Here is a 22,214-nt window from a genome sequence, read left to right as displayed (position 1 = left end):
GCTATTCAGCCCATCGTGTCTGTGCCGGCCCTTTGAAAGAGCTCTCCAAGTAGTTCCACTCTCAACTGCTCTTTCCCCCATCGCCCTGAAAATGTTTCCATTGCAGGGATTTATCCAATTCCCTTTTGAAAGTCACTATTGAATCTGCTTCCACCGCTCTTTCAGGCAGCGCATTCCAGATCACAACAACTCGCTGTGTAAAAAAAAAACTTACCCTCATCTCCCCCCTGGATCTTTTGCCAATTACCGTCAATCTGTGTCCTCTGGTTACCGACCCCCCCGCCAGTGGAAACAGTTTCTCCTTATTTACTCTATCAAACCAGCTAATAAAAGTGGATTCTCATTCCCGTGATACACAGTCCTGTAACTGCTGCAGGCTTTCAGAACTTTCGTCTCCTGGTCTGGACTCGGCACATCAATTTATCTTTCTGTCTGTCTGTCTCCTAGCTGGGTGACTCGGGTATCTACATGTGTATTGCCTCAACGCCGAGCGGTGAAGCATCGTGGAGCGCACGCATTGAAGTTCAAGGTAAAAGGCTCTTTTAAATCTACAAACCTCTTCTTCTGCCTGCAGATCAAGGTGAGAGTGTTAGGATTGGGAATAAAAAAACTCCCAATTCAGGCACACAGTGTCAGCTCCAAAACTCCCAGGGCCGGTCCAGTATGGGTTAGATACAGAGTAAAGCTCCCTCTACACTGTCCCATCAAACACTCCCAGGGCAGGTACAGCACAGGTTAGATACAGAGTAAAGCTCCCTCTACACTGTCCCATCAAACACTCCCAGGGCAGGTACAGCACGGGTTAGATACAGAGTAAAGCTCCCTCTACAGTGTCCCATCAAACACTCCCAGGGCAGGTACAGCACGGGTTAGATACAGAGTAAAGCTCCCTCTACACTGTCCCATCAAACACTCCCAGGGCAGGTACAGCACGGGTTAGATACAGAGTAAAGCTCCCTCTACAGTGTCCCATCAAACACTCCCAGGGCAGGTACAGCACGGGTTAGATACAGAGTAAAGCTCCCTCTACACTGTCCCATCAAACACTCCCAGGGCAGGTACAGCACGGGTTAGATACAGAGTAAAGCTCCCTCTACACTGTCCCATCAAACACTCCCAGGGCAGGTACAGCACGGGTTAGATACAGAGTAAAGCTCCCTCTACACTGTCCCATCAAACACTCCCAGGGCAGGTACAGCACGGGGTTAGATACAGAGTAAAGCTCCCTCTACACTGTCCCATCAAACACTCCCAGGGCAGGTACAGCACGGGTTAGATACAGAGTAAAGCTCCCTCTACACTGTCCCATCAAACACTCCCAGGGCAGGTACAGCACGGGTTAGATACAGAGTAAAGCTCCCTCTACACTGTCCCATCAAACACTCCCAGGGCAGGTACAGCATGGGTTAGATACAGAGTAAAGCTCCCTCTACACTGTCCCATCAAACACTCCAAGGGCAGGTACCGCACGGGTTAGATACAGAGTAAAGCTCCCTCTACACTGCCCCATCAAACACTCCCAGGGCAGGTACAGCACGGGTTAGATACAGAGTAAAGCTCCCTCTACACTGTCCCATCAAACACTCCCAGGGCAGGTACAGCACGGGTTAGATACAGAGTAAAGCCCCCTCTACACTGTCCCATCAAACACTCCCAGGGCAGGTACAGCACGGGTTAGATACAGAGTAAAGCTCCCTCTACACTGTCCCATCAAACACTCCCAGGGTAGGTACAGCCTGGGTTAGATACAGAGTAAAGCTCCCTCTACACTGTCCCATCAAACACTCCCAGGGCAGGTACCGCACGGGTTAGATACAGAGTAAAGCTCCCTCTACACTGTCCCATCAAACTCTCCCAGGGCAGGTACAGTACGGGTTAGATACAGAGTAAAGCTCCCTCTACACTGTCCCATCAAACACTCCCAGGGCAGGTACAGCACGGGTTAGATACAGAGTAAAGCTCCCTCTACACTGTCCCATCAAACTCTCCCAGGGCAGGTACAGCACGGGTTAGATACAGAGTAAAGCTCCCTCTACACTGTCCCATCAAACACTCCCAGGGCAGGTACAGCACGGGTTAGATACAGAGTAAAGCTCCCTCTACACTGTCCCATCAAACACCCCCAGGGCAGGTACAGCACGGGTTAGATACAGAGTAAAGCTCCCTCTACACTGTCCCATCAAACACTCCCAGGGCAGGTACAGCACGGGTTAGATACAGAGTAAAGCTCCCTCTACACTGTCCCATCAAACTCTCTCAGGGCAGGGACAGCACGGGTTAGATACAGAGTAAAGCACCACTGTTGCAACATTTGAACAGCTTTCCCAACTGCCTCAGTGTGGAATGATCCCAATTCCTGCATCAGGGAATCCTGAGGTCTCTCTAACTGAAATTGTTAATGAGTGTAAGGCCAGTTTGATATGAGCCATCTAGAAAATAGACATAAGACTGTCTGAACCCATTTTACCTAGAACTCTCTGACTCCTCCCTTCCCTTCCTTGACTTCTCCGTCTCCATCTCTGGGGATAAGCTATTGACAAACATTCAGTCTCAGCCCACTGACTCCCACAGCTACCTGGACTACACTTCCTCCCACCCCGCTTCCTGTAAGGACTCTATTCCATTCTCCCATTTTCTCCGTCTCCACCGCATCTGTTCCGACGATGCCACCTTCCATACCAGTGCTTCTGACATGTCTTCCTTTTTCCTCAACCGAGGATTCCTCTCTACCGTGGTTGACACGGCCCTTGACCGTGACCATTCCATTTCCTGCACTTCTGCCCTCACCCCTGCCCCTCCCTCCCAGAACCACGATAGAGTTCCCCTTGCCCTCACCTTTCACCCCACCAGCCTCCACATTCAATGGATCATCCTCCGCCATTTCTGCCACCTCCAGCGTGATCCCACCACCAAACATTTAAGATAGAGATGAGGAGAAATGTTTTTTCTACAGAGGGTCGTGGGTCTTTGGACCTCTCTTCCTCAGAGGGCGGTGGAAGCAGAGTCTTAGAATATTTTTAAGGCAGATTCTTGATAACCAAGGGGGTAGGCGGGAATGTGGAGTAATCGGATCAGCCATGATCTTATTGAATGGCGGCGCAGGCTCGAGGGGCCGAGTGGCCAACTCCTGCTCCTAATTCGTATGTTCGTATGTAAACATATCTTCCCCTCCTCTCCCCTTTCAGCATTCCGAAGGGACCGCTCCCTCCGCGACACCCTGGTCCACTCCTCAATCACCCCCAACACCCCTTCCCCTTCCCATGGCACCTTCCCGTGCAAGCGCAGAAGATGCAACACATGCCCTTTTACCTCCCCCCTTCCTACTGTCCAGGGCCCCAAACACCCCTTCGAGGTGAAACAGCGATTTACTTGTACTTCTTGCAATCTAGTATACTGTATTCGCTGCTCACGATGTGGTCTCCTCTACATTGGGGAGACCAACCGCAGATTGGGCGACCACTTTGCGGAACACCTCCGTTCAGTCCGTAAGGGGGACCCTGAGCTTCCGGTCGCCTGTCACTTTAATTCTCCGCTCCACTCCCACTCAGACCTCACCGTCCTCGGCCTCTTGCATTGTTCCACTGAAGCTCAGCGTAAGCTCGAGGAACAGCACCTCATCTTCCGATTAGGCACTTTACAGCCCTCTGGACTCAACATCGAGTTCAACAATTTCAGACTATAACCCCGGTCCTTATGTTTTCTTTTCTCTCTCACACGGCAGCTGTTGATGATTCTTCCAGTATCATTCATACCTCCTCTAGACCCATTTTTTGTTTCTTAACTTGTCCCATTACCATCTCCTTTTGCCTTGCACCATCATCCCTTTTGTCATTTCATCTCTCCTGCCTTCCACCCTATCACAGACCTTCCCTTTTGTTCTTTCCTCCCTCCCCCCTCTCCCTGCCCCCACACTTGCTTAAAAATCTGTTACTTCTCCAACTTTTTCCGGTTCTGACGAAAGGTCAACGACCTGGAACGTTGACTCTGTTTCTCTCTCCATGATGCTGCCTGACCTGCCGAGTGTTTCCAGCATTTTCTGTTGTTGTTTCAGATTTCCAGCATCCGCAGTATTTTGCTGTTGTGTTACCTAGAACTCCTACAGCCAGAGATAGAGGCAAATCCAGGTCAAGTGGTTACAGACTTAACCAGCTATGACATTCCATAGAATGTACAGCACAGAAACAGGCCATTCGGCCCAGCTGCTCCGTGCCGGTGTTTATGCTCCACACGAGCCTCCTCCCACCCCTCTTCATCTCACCCTATCACCATATCCTTCTGTTCCTTTCTCCCTCATGTGTTTATCCAGCTTCCCCTTAAATGTATCTCTGCTATTCGCCTCAACCACTCCCTGTGGTAGCGAGTTCCACATTCTCACCACCCTCTGGGTAAAGAAGTTTCTCCTGAATTCCCTATTGGATTTATTAGTGACTATCTTACATTTATGGTCCCTAGTTTTGATCTCCCCCACAAGTGGAAACCTCTTCTCTACATCTGCCCCATCGAAACCCTTCATAATTTTAAAGACCTCAATTAGTTCTTGGTATATGGAGTTAGGTCACAGATCAGCCATGGTCTCATTGAATGGCGGAGCAGGCTCAAGGGCTGAATGGCCTCCTCCTATGTTGCATTGTTACGACACCGTGAGGCAAAAAATAACCTTCTTTTCCCATTACTTCCCCTCGCCTCCGACGGCACCAACTCTCGCTGGGGTACAGGGTCCACAGTCACGCTACGCCCTCTGACACCTCACCCGATCGGCTCAGTCTCCATGCCTGAGCCTGGACAACGTGTGTGCAGCCAAACCCGATTCCCAGTGCTTGCCCGAAACTCAAGCCCACATGCTCCAGGACGGGGGGCAGTTATTGGATGGCGATCAGGATTGGGAAACCTGGCTGATTTTGGTTCCCCATCTCTGTAACCGTTGGGTTCATGACTCGGGGTCGCCAACCCTCCAGGATTGCCCTGGAGTCTCCAGGAATGAAAGATTAATCTCCAGGTCAACTGCCCCGAGCAAAGGCAGGAGAAAAACCATAGGGAGCATTAAAGAAAATTGTGTGTGTTTATTAACACTTTTGTTTGGTAGTTATATAAATATTGGAGATGGGGGGAAAAATGGCTGTTTGACTGATTGTCAAGAATCATCCAATTGGCGAGTCTGTTTGCGTTCTCATTGGCTGTGGAAAGGCGGGGAGCCCTTCTGGGCGGCCAATGGAGGGAGCGTGGGGGCGGGGCGGTTGGAGGCGGGAGGTCATGTGCTGAAATCTCCAGGAGTACATCCAATCAGAGTTGGGAACCTTATTTATGACCCAAGCTGAGATTAACTGAGCCAGTACAGACGGCGGAACAAATCTGGGTCTTCCTACGGTTTAGTGCCACATATCAGGCAGGGTCAAGGGGAGGGTGTGGGTACGTAATCTACTTAGGACCTGTTATGGACAAACTGTAACAGTCAAAAGGAAAACTTTTGGAAGCCTAAGAACATAAGAAATAGGAGCAGCAGTAGGCCATATGGCCCCTTGAGCCTGCTCTGCCATTCAATAAATGTAAGAAGTCACACAACACCAGGTTATAAAGTCACCAGCTTTCGGAGCGCTGCTCCTTCGTCAGGTGAAGTGGAGAGATGCATAAAGACACAGCTTATATAGTCAGAGAATAATGTCAGATGTTTACAGGTAATCTTTCTAACTGCCATTTATCACACCTCGGCAGAGAGATAATCACAGCAATCAAAGGTGTGAATGGTGTCCAAACAGGTCAGTCAGGAAAACATTACATCAAAGAACAATGAGGTGGGGTCACAAGGGGTCAAATGTTGCAGATGCTGGGGTCTGTGTGAAAAACAAAAAAAAGACAAAAAAGTTAGTAAGATTACCTGTAAACATCTGACATTATTCTCTGACTATATAGGCTGTGTCTTTATGCATCTCTCCACTTCACCTGACGAAGGAGCAGCGCTCCGAAAGCTTGTGACTTCAAATAAAGCTGTTGGACTATAACCTGGTGTTGTGTGACTTCTTACATTTGTCCACCCCAGTCCAACTCCGGCATCTCCACACCATGGCCCTTCAATAAGATCATGGTGGATCATCGATCTCAACTCCACTTTCCCGCCCGATCTCCATATCCCTTGATTCCCCTAGAGTCCAAAAAATCTATCGATCTCAGCCTTGAATATACTCAAAGACTCAGCATTCTGGGGCAGAGAATTCCAAAGATTCACCACCCTCTGAGTGAAGAAATTCCTCCTCATCTCAGTCTTAAATGGCCGACCCCTTATCCTGAGACTGTGACCCCTGGTTCTAGACTCTCCAGCCAGGGGAAACAACCTCTCAACATTCACTCTGTCAATTCCCCTCAGAATCTTACATGTTTCAATGAGATCACCTCTCATTCTTCTAAACTCCAGAGAGTATCGGCCCATTCTACACAATCTCTCATCATAGGACAGCCCTCTCATCCCAGGAATCAATCTAGTGAACCTTCGTTGCACCGCCTCCAAGGCAAGTATATCCTTTCTCAGATAAGGGGACCAAAACTGTGCACAGTACTCCAGGTGTGGTCTCACCAAAGCCTTACACTTGTACTCCAACCCTCTAGAAATAAAGGCCAACATGCCATTTGCCTTCCTAATTGCTTGCTGTACCTGCATGCTAACTCTCCGTGTTTCCTGTAAGACAAGTGTAATTCAGCTGCAGGGACATGAATGTACTACACACATGATGTTTAACAGGCGTGATTGGCTCCCAGTTCAGCAACGCCTCGATTTAAAAATTCTCATCCTAGTGTTCAAATCCCCTCCATGGCCTCTCCCCTCCCTATCTCTGTAACCTCTCCCAGCCCTACAACCCTCCGAGAGCTCAGCGTTCCTCCAATTCTGGCCTCTTGTGCATCCCCCTGATATCCATCGCTCCACCATTGGCGGCTGTGCCTTCAGCTGCCTGGGCCCCAAGCTCTGGAATTCCCTCCCTAAACCCTCGCCGCTTCTCTATTCTTTAAGACGCTCCTTTAAACTTACCTCTCATCTGTCCCAATATCTTCTTATATGTGGCTCAGTGTCAAATTTTGTCTGATAATCGCTCCTGTGAAGCACCCTGGGGCGTTTTTTTTACTACGTTAAAGGCGCTATGTAAATGCAAGTTGTTGTTGATTGACTTTATTTCCCCTTTCTCTCTCCTTGGCTCCCTGTGGATGTTGGCACACCAGAATTCGGAACCCCAGTTCTGCCTCCTCGAGTACCGGATCCCAACCTGATCCCCGGTGTGCCATCCAAACCAGAAGTGACGGACGTCAGCAAAAATGGGGTCATGTTGATATGGCAACCGAACACGAGCGTTGGAGCCTCCCCAACATCCTACATCATCGAGGCCTTCAGGTCAGTCACGCTTCGAAGTATCTCTTTGCCCCAATATTTAATTGCCTCTCCTAAAGTTGCTGGTTCCCGTTGGGGTACAGATCCACAGGCGACAGCCGCGCCCACCCCGCTCTCCCACCCCACCCCCCCAATCACGCGTGAATTAGTGGGAGGGGGCGAGGGGAACCATTCGCCTGATCTTGCCTGATGTCCGCAGTCAAGGGTTGCCGAACCTCCCGGGTTGTCCTGGTGTCACCCAGAATTAAAGATGGCTCTCCCGGACACACCTGCAGGCAACACAGGGAGAGAAAAAAAAATCATAGGGGTCATTGTCTTTCCTGCCTCGCTCCGCAGCGGGCCCAGGATACAATGGGGCCTTAGCCCGTGCGCGCTCAGGTAAGACCATGTGATGGATAGGGTGGTTTCTGGAACGCAGAGGATTGTGGGTATTGCAGCCGCCATTATTGACTTGTTGATCTATCAGGTGACCAATGACGTGAGAGTGGGAGTGGGGCGGCAGCAGGCAGGAGTGATGAAAGCTCGCTGAATCCCACCAGAGTTGGGAATTCCTCGTCCACACACACAGGTCCTGGTGCCACTGGATAGTGAGCGGGAGTGAGAGGAGCCCTGGTTGATTTTTCCCTTTCCAAAACCCTGGGGTACCGAAGGCAAATTTCGAGCCCTGACTATTGCACTGGCCGAAACTAGCTAGCTCAGCACAGGCCAGCAATGGAGCCTTACTGTATGGTTCAGGAAGTCAATAATCTTTTTTTGAAGAGGAATGGGAAACCGCGGGAGACTGAAGCAGGGTATTTCCGAAAGCTTTGATTTTGGCTTGTGCCCGTGTGATTTTCCTCCTGTCAATTTGTGTGACGTTATTTACAGCCATGCAACAGGCAGCAGTTGGCAAACAGTAGCAGACCGTGTGAAGACCGAAACATACTCCGTCAAAAATCTGAGATCCAACGCTGTCTACCTCTTCCTCATCCGCTCAGTCAATGCTTACGGCCTCAGTGACCCCAGTCCAATATCAGACCCGGTAAAAACACAAGGTGAGCCTCAATCAACCTGATATCAAACGGCAGAAAAAAAGGTCGTTGGTTCTATCCCTGGGAGTGTTTGATGGGACAGTGTAGAGGGAGCTTTACTCTGTATCTAACCCGTGCTGTACCTGCCCTGGGAGTGTTTGATGGGACAGTGTAGAGGGAGCTTTACTCTGTATCTAACCCCTGCTGTACCTGCCCTGGGAGTGTTTGATGGGACAGTGTAGAGGGAGCTTTACTCTGTATCTAACCCCTGCTGTACCTGCCCTGGGAGTGTTTGATGGGACAGTGTAGAGGGAGCTTTACTTTGTATCTAACCCGCGCTGTACCTGCCCTGGGAGTGTTTGATGGGACAGTGTAGAGGGAGCTTTACTCTATCTAACCCGTGCTGTACCTGCCCTGGGAGTGTATGATGGGACAGTGTAGAGGGAGCTTTACTCTGTATCTAACCCGTACTGTACCTGCCCTGGGAGTGTTTGATGGGACAGTGCAGAGGGAGCTTTACTCTGTATCTAACCCGTGCTGTACCTGCCCTGGGAGTGTGTGATGGGGCAATGTAGAGGGAGCTTTACTCTGTATCTAACCCGTACTGTACCTGCCCTGGGAGTGTTTGATGGGACAAGGTAGACGAGCTTTACTCTGTATCTAACCCGTGCTGTACCTGCCCTGGGAGTGTTTGATGGGACAGTGCAGAGGGAGCTTTACTCTATCTAACCCGTGCTGTACCTGCCCTGGGAGTGTATGATGGGACAGTGTAGAGGGAGCTTTACTCTGTATCTAACCCGTGCTGTACCTGCCCTGGGAGTGTTTGATGGGACAGTGTAGAGGGAGCTTTACTCTGTATCTAACCCGTGCTGTACCTGCCCTGGGAGTGTTTGATGGGACAGTGTAGAGGGAGCTTTACTCTGTATCTAATCCATGCTGTCCCTGCCCTGGGAGTGTTTAAATCTGGCATTGGGTACAAGAAAATTCTGGAATATCCCATCTGTGTGCTACTTGATGAGTGAAAATTATGGTTAAAAATAGGAGGGGGGAAGATTTGTATGAGGTTTGTTGTCTGTCGACTGGGAGCTGATGCGTGATTGTTTAATTCTTGCAGACGTGCTGCCCACTGGCCAAGGTGTAGACCATAGACAAGTGCAGCGAGAACTTGGCGACGTGGTTGTCCATCTCCACAATCCCATCATCCTCTCTTCATCTTCCATCCAGATCCATTGGACCGTGAGTAACAATCCATCGATTTTGCGTGACCTTTTTTGAACACAGATCTGAAGCTCAACCGATATAAGGCCCAGTGTGGCACCGAGGGACACGGCGAGTCCCAGGCTCAGTTCCCTCACTGGCGCTCAGTTAGCAGGTCTTTGCTTGCTTGGTACTTGAGTTCATAGAGTTGGCCTCAGCACCCTTGAGTTAGGGAGGAAGCGAAAATAAAAATCAGCCAGGAGTTCAGGGAGGTTTCATCACATGACCTCCCTCATGCAACCGCCCCAGTCTCACGTTCCTGCCATTGGTCGGCTGGTATGTCAATCGGTCAATAATGGCGGCTGCAATACCCACAAACCTCTGCGCCCCAGAAACCTCTATCCATTGAGTGTGACTGGTGGCTGTGGGGTAATTGAGAGTGGCTCACCCGAAATAGCTGAGGACAGAGGGAAACCCAGCGTGTGGAACCGTAGCACGGCAAGACTCAGTGTCTTCAAGGAAGGAGAGAAAGTTTGAGACATCCCACACTCCCAGCCCAACATTCCACTCACCCAGCCCAGCATGCGTGTGATCTGTCAATCGCTGTGTGTCTCACGGTAGATGAAGCCCTCCCCATTTGCTGCTCCTCCCACTTACCCCCTTGACAGCTCTCCCATAAGAATATAAGAAATAGGAGCAGGAGTTGGCCATTTGGCCCCTCGAACCTGCTCCACCATTGAATAAGATCATGGCTGATCATCGACCTCAACTCCACTTTCCCGCCCGATCTCCATATCCCTTGATTCCCCTAGAGTCCGAAAATCTATCGATCTCAGCCTTGAATATACTCAACGACTGAGCCCTCTGGGGTAGAGAATTCCAAACATTCACAAACAATCTGTCCTCCGCAGGTGGACCAGCAGTCGCAGTACATCCAGGGATACAGGATACTGTACAGGCCGTCTTTGCCGAACAATCGTCCGGAGTCCGACTGGTTAGTCTTTGAGGTGAGGTCGGCAACAGATCGCAGCACCGTGGTCCCGAAACTACGGAAGGGCGTGGGCTACGACATCAAGGTGCGGCCATTCTTTAACGAGTTTCAGGGTGCAGACAGCGATGTGAAATATGCCAAGACCTTGGAAGAAGGTAAAGCATTTAATATTTCAAGCTTCTACATTTTGATTCGTTCAGTGATTTGGTTCCATTTCATCTTCCTACCAGTTTATTTGTCGGTTTCCCATATGGGGATAGCAGCCCAGAGCAGTCGGGTGTGAGCTTTGAGTTCAGTGGTGGCATTCCCGCCTCTGGGGCAGAAAATGTAGAGATCGAGCCCCGCTCCAGACAGGCAAGTGGAGACCAGAGCTGCGATCATCTTACTCAGCCAGTCCGACATCACACTCACCCCGTCCGACATCACAATCACCCAGTCCAACATCACACTCACCCAGTCCGACATCACACTCACCCAGTCCGACATCACACTCACCCAGTCCGACATCACACTCACCCAGTCCGACAGCACACTCACCCAGCCCGACATCACACTCACCCAGCCCGACATCACACTCACCCAGCCCGACATCACACTCACCCAGTCCGACATCACACTCACCCAGTCCGACATCACACTCACCCAGCCCGACATCACACTCAGCCAGTCCGACATCACACTCACCCAGTCCGACATCACACTCACCCAGTCCAACATCACACTCACCCAGCCCAACATCACACTCACCCAGTCCGACAGCACACTCACCCAGTCCGACATCACACTCACCCAGTCCGACATCACACTCACCCAGTCCAACATCACACTCACCCAGTCCAACATCACACTCACCCAGCCCGACATCACACTCAGCCAGCCCGACATCACACTCACCCAGTCCGACATCACACTCACCCAGTCCGACATCACACTCACCCAGTCCGACATCACACTCACCCAGTCCGACATCACACTCACCCAGTCCGACATCACACTCACCCAGTCCGACATCACACTCACCCAGTCCGACATCACACTCACCCAGCCCGACATCACACTCACCCAGTCCGACATCACACTCACCCAGTCCAACATCACACTCACCCAGCCCGACATCACACTCACCCAGTCCGACATCACACTCACCCAGTCCGACATCACACTCACCCAGCCCGACATCACACTCACCCAGTCCGACATCACACTCACCCAGTCCGACATCACACTCACCCAGTCCGACATCACACTCACCCAGTCCGACATCACACTCACCCAGCCCGACATCACACTCACCCAGTCCGACATCACACTCACCCAGTCCGACATCACACTCACCCAGTCCGACATCACACTCACCCAGTCCGACATCACACTCACCCAGTCCGACATCACACTCACCCAGCCCGACATCACACTCACCCAGTCCGACATCACACTCACCCAGTCCGACATCACACTCAGCCAGTCCGACATCACACTCACCCAGTCCGACATCACACTCACCCAGTCCGACATCACACTCACCCAGTCCGACATCACACTCACCCAGTCCGACATCACACTCACCCAGTCCGACATCACACTCACCAGTCCGACATCACACTCACCCAGCCCGACATCACACTCACCCAGTCCGACATCACACTCACCCAGTCCAACATCACACTCACCCAGCCCGACATCACACTCACCCAGTCCGACATCACACTCACCCAGTCCGACATCACACTCACCCAGTCCGACATCACACTCACCCAGTCCGACATCACACTCACCCAGCCCGACATCACACTCACCCAGTCCGACATCACACTCACCCAGTCCGACATCACACTCACCCAGTCCGACATCACACTCACCCAGTCCGACATCACACTTACCCAGTCCGACATCACACTCACCCAGTCCGACATCACACTCACCCAGTCCGACATCACACTTACCCAGTCCGACATCACACTCACCCAGTCCGACATCACACTCACCCAGTCCGACATCACACTCACCCAGTCCGACATCACACCCACCCAGTCCGACATCACACTCACCCAGTCCGACATCACACTCACCCAGTCCGACATCACACTTACCCAGTCCGACATCACACTCACCCAGTCCGACAACACACTCACCCAGTCCGACATCACACTCACCCAGTCCGACATCACACTCACCCAGTCCGACATCACACTCACCCAGTCCGACATCACACTTACCCAGTCCGACATCACACTCACCCAGTCCGACAACACACTCACCCAGTCCGACAACACACTCACCCAGTCCGACATCGCACTCACCCAGCCCGACATCACACTCACCCAGTCCGACATCACACTCACCCAGTCCGACATCACACTCACCCAGTCCGACATCACACTCACCCAGTCCGACATCACACTCACCCAGCCCGACATCACACTCACCCAGTCCGACATCACACTCACCCAGTCCGACATCACACTCACCCAGTCCGACATCACACTCACCCAGTCCGACATCACACTCACCCAGTCCGACATCACACTCACCCAGTCCGACATCACACTCACCCAGTCCGACATCACACTCACCCAGTCCGACATCACACTCACCCAGTCCGACATCACACTCACCCAGTCCAACATCACACTCACCCAGCCCGACATCACACTCACCCAGTCCGACATCACACTCACCCAGCCCGACATCACACTCACCCAGTCCGACATCACACTCAGCCAGTCCGACATCACACTCACCCAGTCCGACATCACACTCACCCAGTCCGACATCACACTCACCCAGTCCGACATCACACTCACCCAGTCCGACATCACACTCACCCAGTCCGACATCACACTCACCCAGTCCGACATCACACTCACCCAGCCCGACATCACACTCACCCAGTCCGACATCACACTCACCCAGTCCGACATCACACTCACCCAGTCCGACATCACACTCACCCAGTCCGACATCACACTCACCAGCCCGACATCACACTCACCCAGTCCGACATCACACTCACCCAGTCCGACATCACACTCACCCAGTCCGACATCACACTCACCCAGTCCGACATCACACTTACCCAGTCCGACATCACACTCACCCAGTCCGACATCACACTCACCCAGTCCGACATCACACTTACCCAGTCCGACATCACACTCACCCAGTCCGACATCACACTCACCCAGTCCGACATCACACTTACCCAGTCCGACATCACACTCACCCAGTCCGACAACACACTCACCCAGTCCGACATCACACTCACCCAGTCCGACATCACACTCACCCAGTCCGACATCACACTCACCCAGTCCGACATCACACTTACCCAGTCCGACATCACACTCAGCCAGTCCGACATCACACTCACCCAGTCCGACATCACACTCACCCAGTCCGACATCACACTCACCCAGTCCGACATCACACTCACCCAGCCCGACATCACACTCACCCAGTCCGACATCACACTCACCCAGTCCGACATCACACTCACCCAGTCCGACATCACACTCACCCAGTCCGACATCACACTCACCCAGTCCGACATCACACTCACCCAGTCCGACATCACACTCACCCAGTCCGACATCACACTCACCCAGTCCTACATCACACTCACCCAGACCGACATCACACTCACCCAGTCCGACATCACACTCACCCAGTCGACATCACTCTCACCCAGACCGACATCACACTCACCCAGTCCGACATCACACTCACCCAGCCCAACATCACACTCACCCAGTCCTACATCACAGTCACCCAGTCCGACATCACACTCACCCAGTCCGACATCACACTCACCCAGCCCGACATCACACTCACCCAGTCCGACATCACACTCACCCAGTCCGACATCACACTCACCCAGTCCAGCATCACACTCACCCAGTCCGACATCACACTCACCCAGTCCGACATCACACTCACCCAGCCCGACATCACACTCACCCAGTCCAACATCACACTCACCCGGCCCAACATCACACTCACCCAGCCCGACATCACACTCACCCAGTCCGACATCACACTAACCCAGCCCAACATCACACTCACCCAGTCCGACATCACACTCACCCAGTCCGACATGCACACTCACCCAGCCCGACAACACACTCACCCAGTCCGACATCACACTCACCCAGTCCAGCATCACACTCACCCAGTCCGACATCACACTCACCCAGCCCGACATCACACTCACCCAGTCCGACATCACACTCACCCAGCCCAACATCACACTCACCCAGTCCGACATCACACTCACCCAGTCCGACATCACACTCACCCAGTCCGACATCACACTCACCCAGTCCAGCATCACACTCACCCAGTCCGACATCACACTCACCCAGTCCGACATCACACTCACCCAGTCTGACATCACACTCACCCAGCCCGACATCACACTCACCCAGCCCGACATCACACTCACCCAGTCCGACATCACACTCACCCAGTCCAGCATCACACTCACCCAGTCCGACATCACACTCACCCAGCCCGACATCACACTCACCCAGTCCGACATCACACTCACCCAGTCCGACATCACACTCACCCAGCCCGACAACACACTCACCCAGTCCGACATCACACTCACCCAGTCCAGCATCACACTCACCCAGTCCGACATCACACTCACCCAGTCCGACATCACACTCACCCAGTCCGACATCACACTCACCCAGCCCGACATCACACTCACCCAGCCCGACATCACACTCACCCAGTCCGACATCACACTCACCCAGCCCGACATCACACTCACCCAGTCCGACATCACACTCACCCAGCCCGACATCACACTCACCCAGTCCGACATCACACTCACCCAGTCCGACATTACACTAACTCAGCCCGACATCACACTCACCCAGTCCGACATCACACTCACCCAGTCCGACATCACACTCACCCAGTCCGACATCACACTCACCCAGTCCGACATCACACTCACCCAGTCCGACATCACACTCACCCAGCCCAACATCACACTCACCCAGTCCGACATCACACTCACCCAGCCCGACATCACACTCACCCAGTCCGACATCACACTCACCCAGTCCGACATCACACTCACCCAGCCGGCCTTCACACTCACCCAGTCCGACATCACACTCACCCAGCCCAACATCACACTCACCCAGTCCCACATCACACTCACCCAGCCCGACATCACACTCACCCAGCCCGACATCACACTCACCCAGTCCCGACATCACACTCACCCCAACATCACACTCACCCAGCCCGACATCACACTCACCCAGTCCGACATCACACTCACCCAGTCCGACATCACACTCACCCAGTCCGACATCACACTCACCCAGTCCAACATCACACTCACCCAGTCCAACATCACACTCACCCAGCCCGACATCACACTCACCCAGTCCGACATCACACTCACCCAGTCCGACATCACACTCACCCAGTCCGACATCACACTCACCCCAACATCACACTCACCCAGTCCGACATCACACTCACCCAGCCCGACATCACACTCACCCAGTCCGACATCACACTCACCCAGCCCAACATCACACTCACCCAGTCCGACATCACACTCACCCAGTCCGACATCACACTCACCCAGTCCGACATCACACTCACCCAGTCCAGCATCACACTCACCCAGTCCGACATCACACTCACCCAGTCCGACATCACACTCACCCAGTCCGACATCACACTCACCCAGCCCGACATCACACTCACCCAGCCCGACATCACACTCACCCAGTCCGACATCACACTCACCCAGTCCAGCATCACACTCACCCAGTCCGACATCACACTCACCCAGCCCGACATCACACTCACCCAGTCCGACATCACACTCACCCAGTCCGACATCACACTCACCCAGCCCGACAACACACTCACCCAGTCCGACATCACACTCACCTAGTCCAGCATCACACTCACCCAGTCCGACATCACACTCACCCAGTCCGACATCACACTCACCCAGTCCGACATCACACTCACCCAGCCCGACATCACACTCACCCAGCCCGACATCACACTCACCCAGTCCGACATCACACTCACCCAGCCCGACATCACACTCACCCAGTCCGACATCACACTCACCCAGCCCGACATCACACTCACCCAGTCCGACATCACACTCACCCAGTCCGACATTACACTAACTCAGCCCGACATCACACTCACCCAGTCCTACATCACACTCACCCAGTCCGACATCACACTCACCCAGCCCGACATCACACTCACCCAGCCCGACATCACACTCACCCAGTCCGACATCACACTCACCCAGCCCGACATCACACTCACCCAGCCCAACATCACACTCACCCAGTCCGACATCACACTCACCCAGTCCGACATCACACTCACCCAGTCCGACATCGCACTCACCCAGTCCGACATCACACTCACCCAGTCCGACATCACACTCACCCAGTCCGACATCGCACTCACCCAGTCCGACATCCCACTCACCCAGTCCGACATCACACTCACCCAGTCCGACATCACACTCACCCAGTCCGACATCACACTCACCCAGCCCGACATCACACTCACCCAGTCCGACATCACACTCACCCAGCCCGACATCACACTCACCCAGCCCAACATCACACTCACCCAGTCCGACATCACACTCACCCAGTCCGACAACACACTCACCCAGCCCGACATCACACTCACCCAGCCCGACATCACACTCACCCAGTCCGACATCACACTCACCCAGTCCGACATCACACTCACCCAGTCCGACATCACACTCACCCAGTCCGACATCACACTCACCCAGCCCAACATCACACTCACCCAGTCCGACATCACACTCACCCAGCCCGACATCACACTCACCCAGTCCGACATCACACTCACCCAGTCCGACATCACACTCACCCAGCCGGCCTTCACACTCACCCAGTCCGACATCACACTCACCCAGCCCAACATCACACTCACCCAGTCCCACATCACACTCACCCAGCCCGACATCACACTCACCCAGCCCGACATCACACTCACCCAGTCCCGACATCACACTCACCCCAACATCACACTCACCCAGCCCGACATCACACTCACCCAGTCCGACATCACACTCACCCAGTCCGACATCACACTCACCCAGTCCGACATCACACTCACCCAGTCCAACATCACACTCACCCAGTCCAACATCACACTCACCCAGCCCGACATCACACTCACCCAGTCCGACATCACACTCACCCAGTCCGACATCACACTCACCCAGTCCGACATCACACTCACCCCAACATCACACTCACCCAGTCCGACATCACACTCACCCAGCCCGACATCACACTCACCCAGTCCGACATCACACTCACCCAGCCCAACATCACACTCACCCAGTCCGACATCACACTCACCCAGTCCGACATCACACTCACCCAGTCCGACATCACACTCACCCAGCCCGACATCACACTCACCCAGTCCGACATCACACTCACCCAGCCTGACATCACACTCACCCAGTCCGACATCACACTCACACCAGCCCGACATCACACTCACCCAGTCCGACATCACACTCACCCAGTCCTACATCACACTCACCCAGTCCGACATCACACTCACACCAGCCCGACATCACACTCACCCAGTCCGACATCACACTCACCCAGTCCGACATCACACTCACCCAGTCCTACATCACACTCACCCAGTCCGACATCACACTCACCCAGTCCGACATCACACTCACCCAGCCCGACATCACACTCACCCAGTCCGACATCACACTCACCCAGTCCGACATCACACTCACCCAGTCCAACATCACACTCACCCAGCCCGACATCACACTCACCCAGCCCAACATCACACTCACCCAGTCCGACATCACACTCACCCAGTCCGACATCACACTCACCCAGTCCTACATCACACTCACCCAGTCCGACATCACACTCACCCAGTCCGACATCACACTCACCCAGTCCAACATCACACTCACCCAGCCCGACATCACACTCACCCAGCCCAACATCACACTCACCTAGTCCGACATCACACTCACCCAGTCCGACATCACACTCACCCAGCCCGACATCACACTCACCCAGTCCGACATCACACTCACCCAGTCCGACATCACACTCACCCAGTCCTACATCACACTCACCCAGCCCGACATCACACTCACCCAGTCCGACATCACACTCACCCAGTCCGACATCACACTCACCCAGTCCTACATCACACTCACCCAGTCCGACATCACACTCACCCAGTCCGACATCACACTCACCCAGTCCTACATCACACTCACCCAGTCCGACATCACACTCACCCAGTCCTACATCACACTCACCCAGTCCGACATCACACTCACCCAGTCCGACATCACACTCACCCAGTCCTACATCACACTCACCCAGTCCGACATCACACTCACCCAGTCCAACATCACACTCACCCAGCCCGACATCACACTCACACCAGCCCGACATCACACTCACCCAGTCCGACATCACACTCACCCAGTCCGACATCACACTCACCCAGTCCGACATCACACTCACCCAGTCCGACATCACACTCACCCAGTCCGACATCACACTCACCCAGCCCGACATCACACTCACCCAGTCCGACATCACACTCACCCAGTCCGACATCACACTCACCCAGCCCGACATCACACTCACCCAGTCCAACATCACACTCACCCAGTCCGACATCACACTCACCCAGTCCGACATCACACTCACCCAGCCCGACATCACACTCACCCAGTCCAACATCACACTCACCCTGTCCGACATCATACTCACCCAGTCCGACATCACACTCACCCAGTCCGACATCACACTCACCCAGTCCGACATCACACTCACCCAGTCCGACATCACACTCACCCAGTCCAACATCACACTCACCCAGTCCGACATCACACTCACCCAGTCCGACATCACACTCACCCAGTCCGACATCACACTCACCCAGTCCGACATCACACTCACCCGGTCCGACATCACACTCACCCAGTCCGACATCACACTCACCCAGTCCGACATCACACTCACCCAGCCCTACATCACACTCACCCAGTCCGACATCACACTCACCCAGCCCGACATCACACTCACCCAGTCCGACATCACACTCACCCAGCCCGACATCACACTCACCCAGCCCGACATCACACTCACCCAGTCCGACATCACACTCACCCAGCCCGACATCACACTCACCCAGTCCGACATCACACTCACCCAGCCCGACATCACACTCACCCAGTCCGACATCACACTCACCCAGCCCGACATCACACTCACCCAGTCCGACATCACACTCACCCAGCCCGACATCACACTCACCCAGTCCGACATCACACTCACCCAGCCCGACATCACACTCACCCAGCCCGACATCACACTCACCCAGTCCGACATCACACTCACCCAGTCCAACATCACACACACCCAGTCCAACATCACACTCACCCAGTCCGACATCACACTCACCCAGTCCGACATCACACTCACCCAGTCCGACATCACACTCACCCAGTCCCACATCACACTCACCTAGTCCGACATCACACTCACCCAGTCCGACATCACACTCACCCAGTCCGACATCACACTCACCCAGCCCGACATCACACTCACCCAGCCCGACATCACACTCACCCAGTCCGACATCACACTCACCCAGTCCAACATCACACTCACCCAGTCCGACATCACACTCACCCAGTCCGACATCACACTTACCCAGCCCGACATCACACTCACCCAGCCCGACATCACACTCACCCAGTCCGACATCACACTCACCCAGTCCGACATCACACTCACCCAGCCCGACATCACACGAACCCAGCCCGACATCACACTCACCCAGCCCGACATCACACTCACCCAGCCCGACATCACACTCACCCAGCCCGACATCACACTCACCCAGTCCGACATCACACTCACCCAGACCGACATCACACTCACCCAGTCCGACATCACACTCACCCAGTCCGACATCACACTCACCCAGTCCGACATCACACTCACCCAGCCCGACATCACACTCACCCAGTCCGACAGCACACTCACCCAGTCCGACATCACACTCACCCAGTCCGACATCACACTCACCCAGTCCAACATCACACTCACCCAGCCCGACATCACACTCACCCAGCCCGACATCACACTCACCCAGTCCGACATCACACTCACCCAGCCCGACATCACACTCACCCAGTCCAACATCACACTCACCCAGTCCGACAACACACTCACCCAGACCGACATCACACTCACCCAGTCCAACATCACACTCACCCAGTCCGACATCGCACTCACCCAGTCCGACATCACACTCACCCAGTCCGACATCACACTCACCCAGTCCGACATCACACTCACCCAGTCCGACATCACACTCACCCAGCCCGACATCACACTCACCCAGTCCGACATCACACTCACCCAGTCCGACATCACACTCACCCAGTCCGACATCACACTCACCCAGTCCGACATCACACTCACCCAGTCCGACATCACACTCACCCACCCCGACATCACACTCACCCAGTCCGACATCACACTCACCCAGTCCAACATCACACTCACCCAGCCCGACATCACACTCACCCAGTCCGACATCACACTCACCCAGTCCGACATCACACTCACCCAGCCCGACATCACACTCACCCAGTCCGACATCACACTCACCCAGTCCGACATCACACTCACCCAGTCCGACATCACACTCACCCAGCCCAACATCACACTCACCCAGTCCGACATCACACTCACCCAGTCCGACATCACACTCACCCAGCCCAACATCACACTCACCCAGTCCGACATCACACTCACCCAGTCCGACATCACACTCACCCAGTCCGACATCACACTCACCCAATCCGACATCACACTCACCCAGTCCGACATCACACTCACCCAGTCCGACATCACACTCACCCACCCCGACATCACACTCACCCAGTCCGACATCACACTCACCCAGTCCTACATCACACTCACCCAGACCGACATCACACTCACCCAGTCCGACATCACACTCACCCAGTCCGACATCACACTCACCCAGACCGACATCACACTCACCCAGTCCGACATCACACTCACCCAGCCCAACATCACACTCACCCAGTCCTACATCACAGTCACCCAGTCCGACATCACACTCACCCAGTCCGACATCACACTCACCCAGCCCGACATCACACTCACCCAGTCCGACATCACACTCACCCAGTCCGACATCACACTCACCCAGCCCGACAACACACTCACCCAGTCCGACATCACACTCACCCAGTCCGACATCACACTCACCCAGTCCGACATCACACTCACCCAGCCCATCATCACACTCACCCAGTCCGACATCACACTCACCCAGCCCAACATCACACTCACCCAGTCCGACATCACACTCACCCAGTCCGACATCACACTCACCCAGTCCAGCATCACACTCACCCAGTCCGACATCACACTCACCCAGTCCGACATCACACTCACCCAGCCCGACATCACACTCACCCAGTCCAACATCACACTCACCCGGCCCAACATCACACTCACCCAGTCCGACATCACACTCACCCAGTCCGACATCA

General features: G+C 54.0%; 1 protein-coding gene across 5 annotated transcripts in view; it reads left to right on the top strand.

Moving 5' to 3' along the window:
• Positions 1-22,214, top strand: part of robo1 (roundabout, axon guidance receptor, homolog 1 (Drosophila)) — a 1,098,986-nt gene that overhangs the window by 992,297 nt on the left and 84,475 nt on the right. For all 5 annotated transcript variants that reach the window (XM_086007312.1, XM_086007317.1, XM_086007315.1 and 2 more), the window contains 5 exons: positions 448-529; positions 7,204-7,372; positions 8,237-8,403; positions 9,494-9,615; positions 10,488-10,722. In XM_086007312.1, coding sequence (XP_085863438.1) covers positions 448-529; positions 7,204-7,372; positions 8,237-8,403; positions 9,494-9,615; positions 10,488-10,722 — 775 coding nt within the window. The remainder of the gene's footprint in view (positions 1-447; positions 530-7,203; positions 7,373-8,236; positions 8,404-9,493; positions 9,616-10,487; positions 10,723-22,214) is intronic.

Source organism: Somniosus microcephalus, chromosome 14, assembly GCF_052327205.1.
Source record: "Somniosus microcephalus isolate GS21.2 chromosome 14, FLI_Smic_1.0, whole genome shotgun sequence".
NCBI lineage: Eukaryota > Metazoa > Chordata > Chondrichthyes > Squaliformes > Somniosidae > Somniosus > Somniosus microcephalus.
This window is presented reverse-complemented; position numbering and strand designations above follow the sequence as displayed.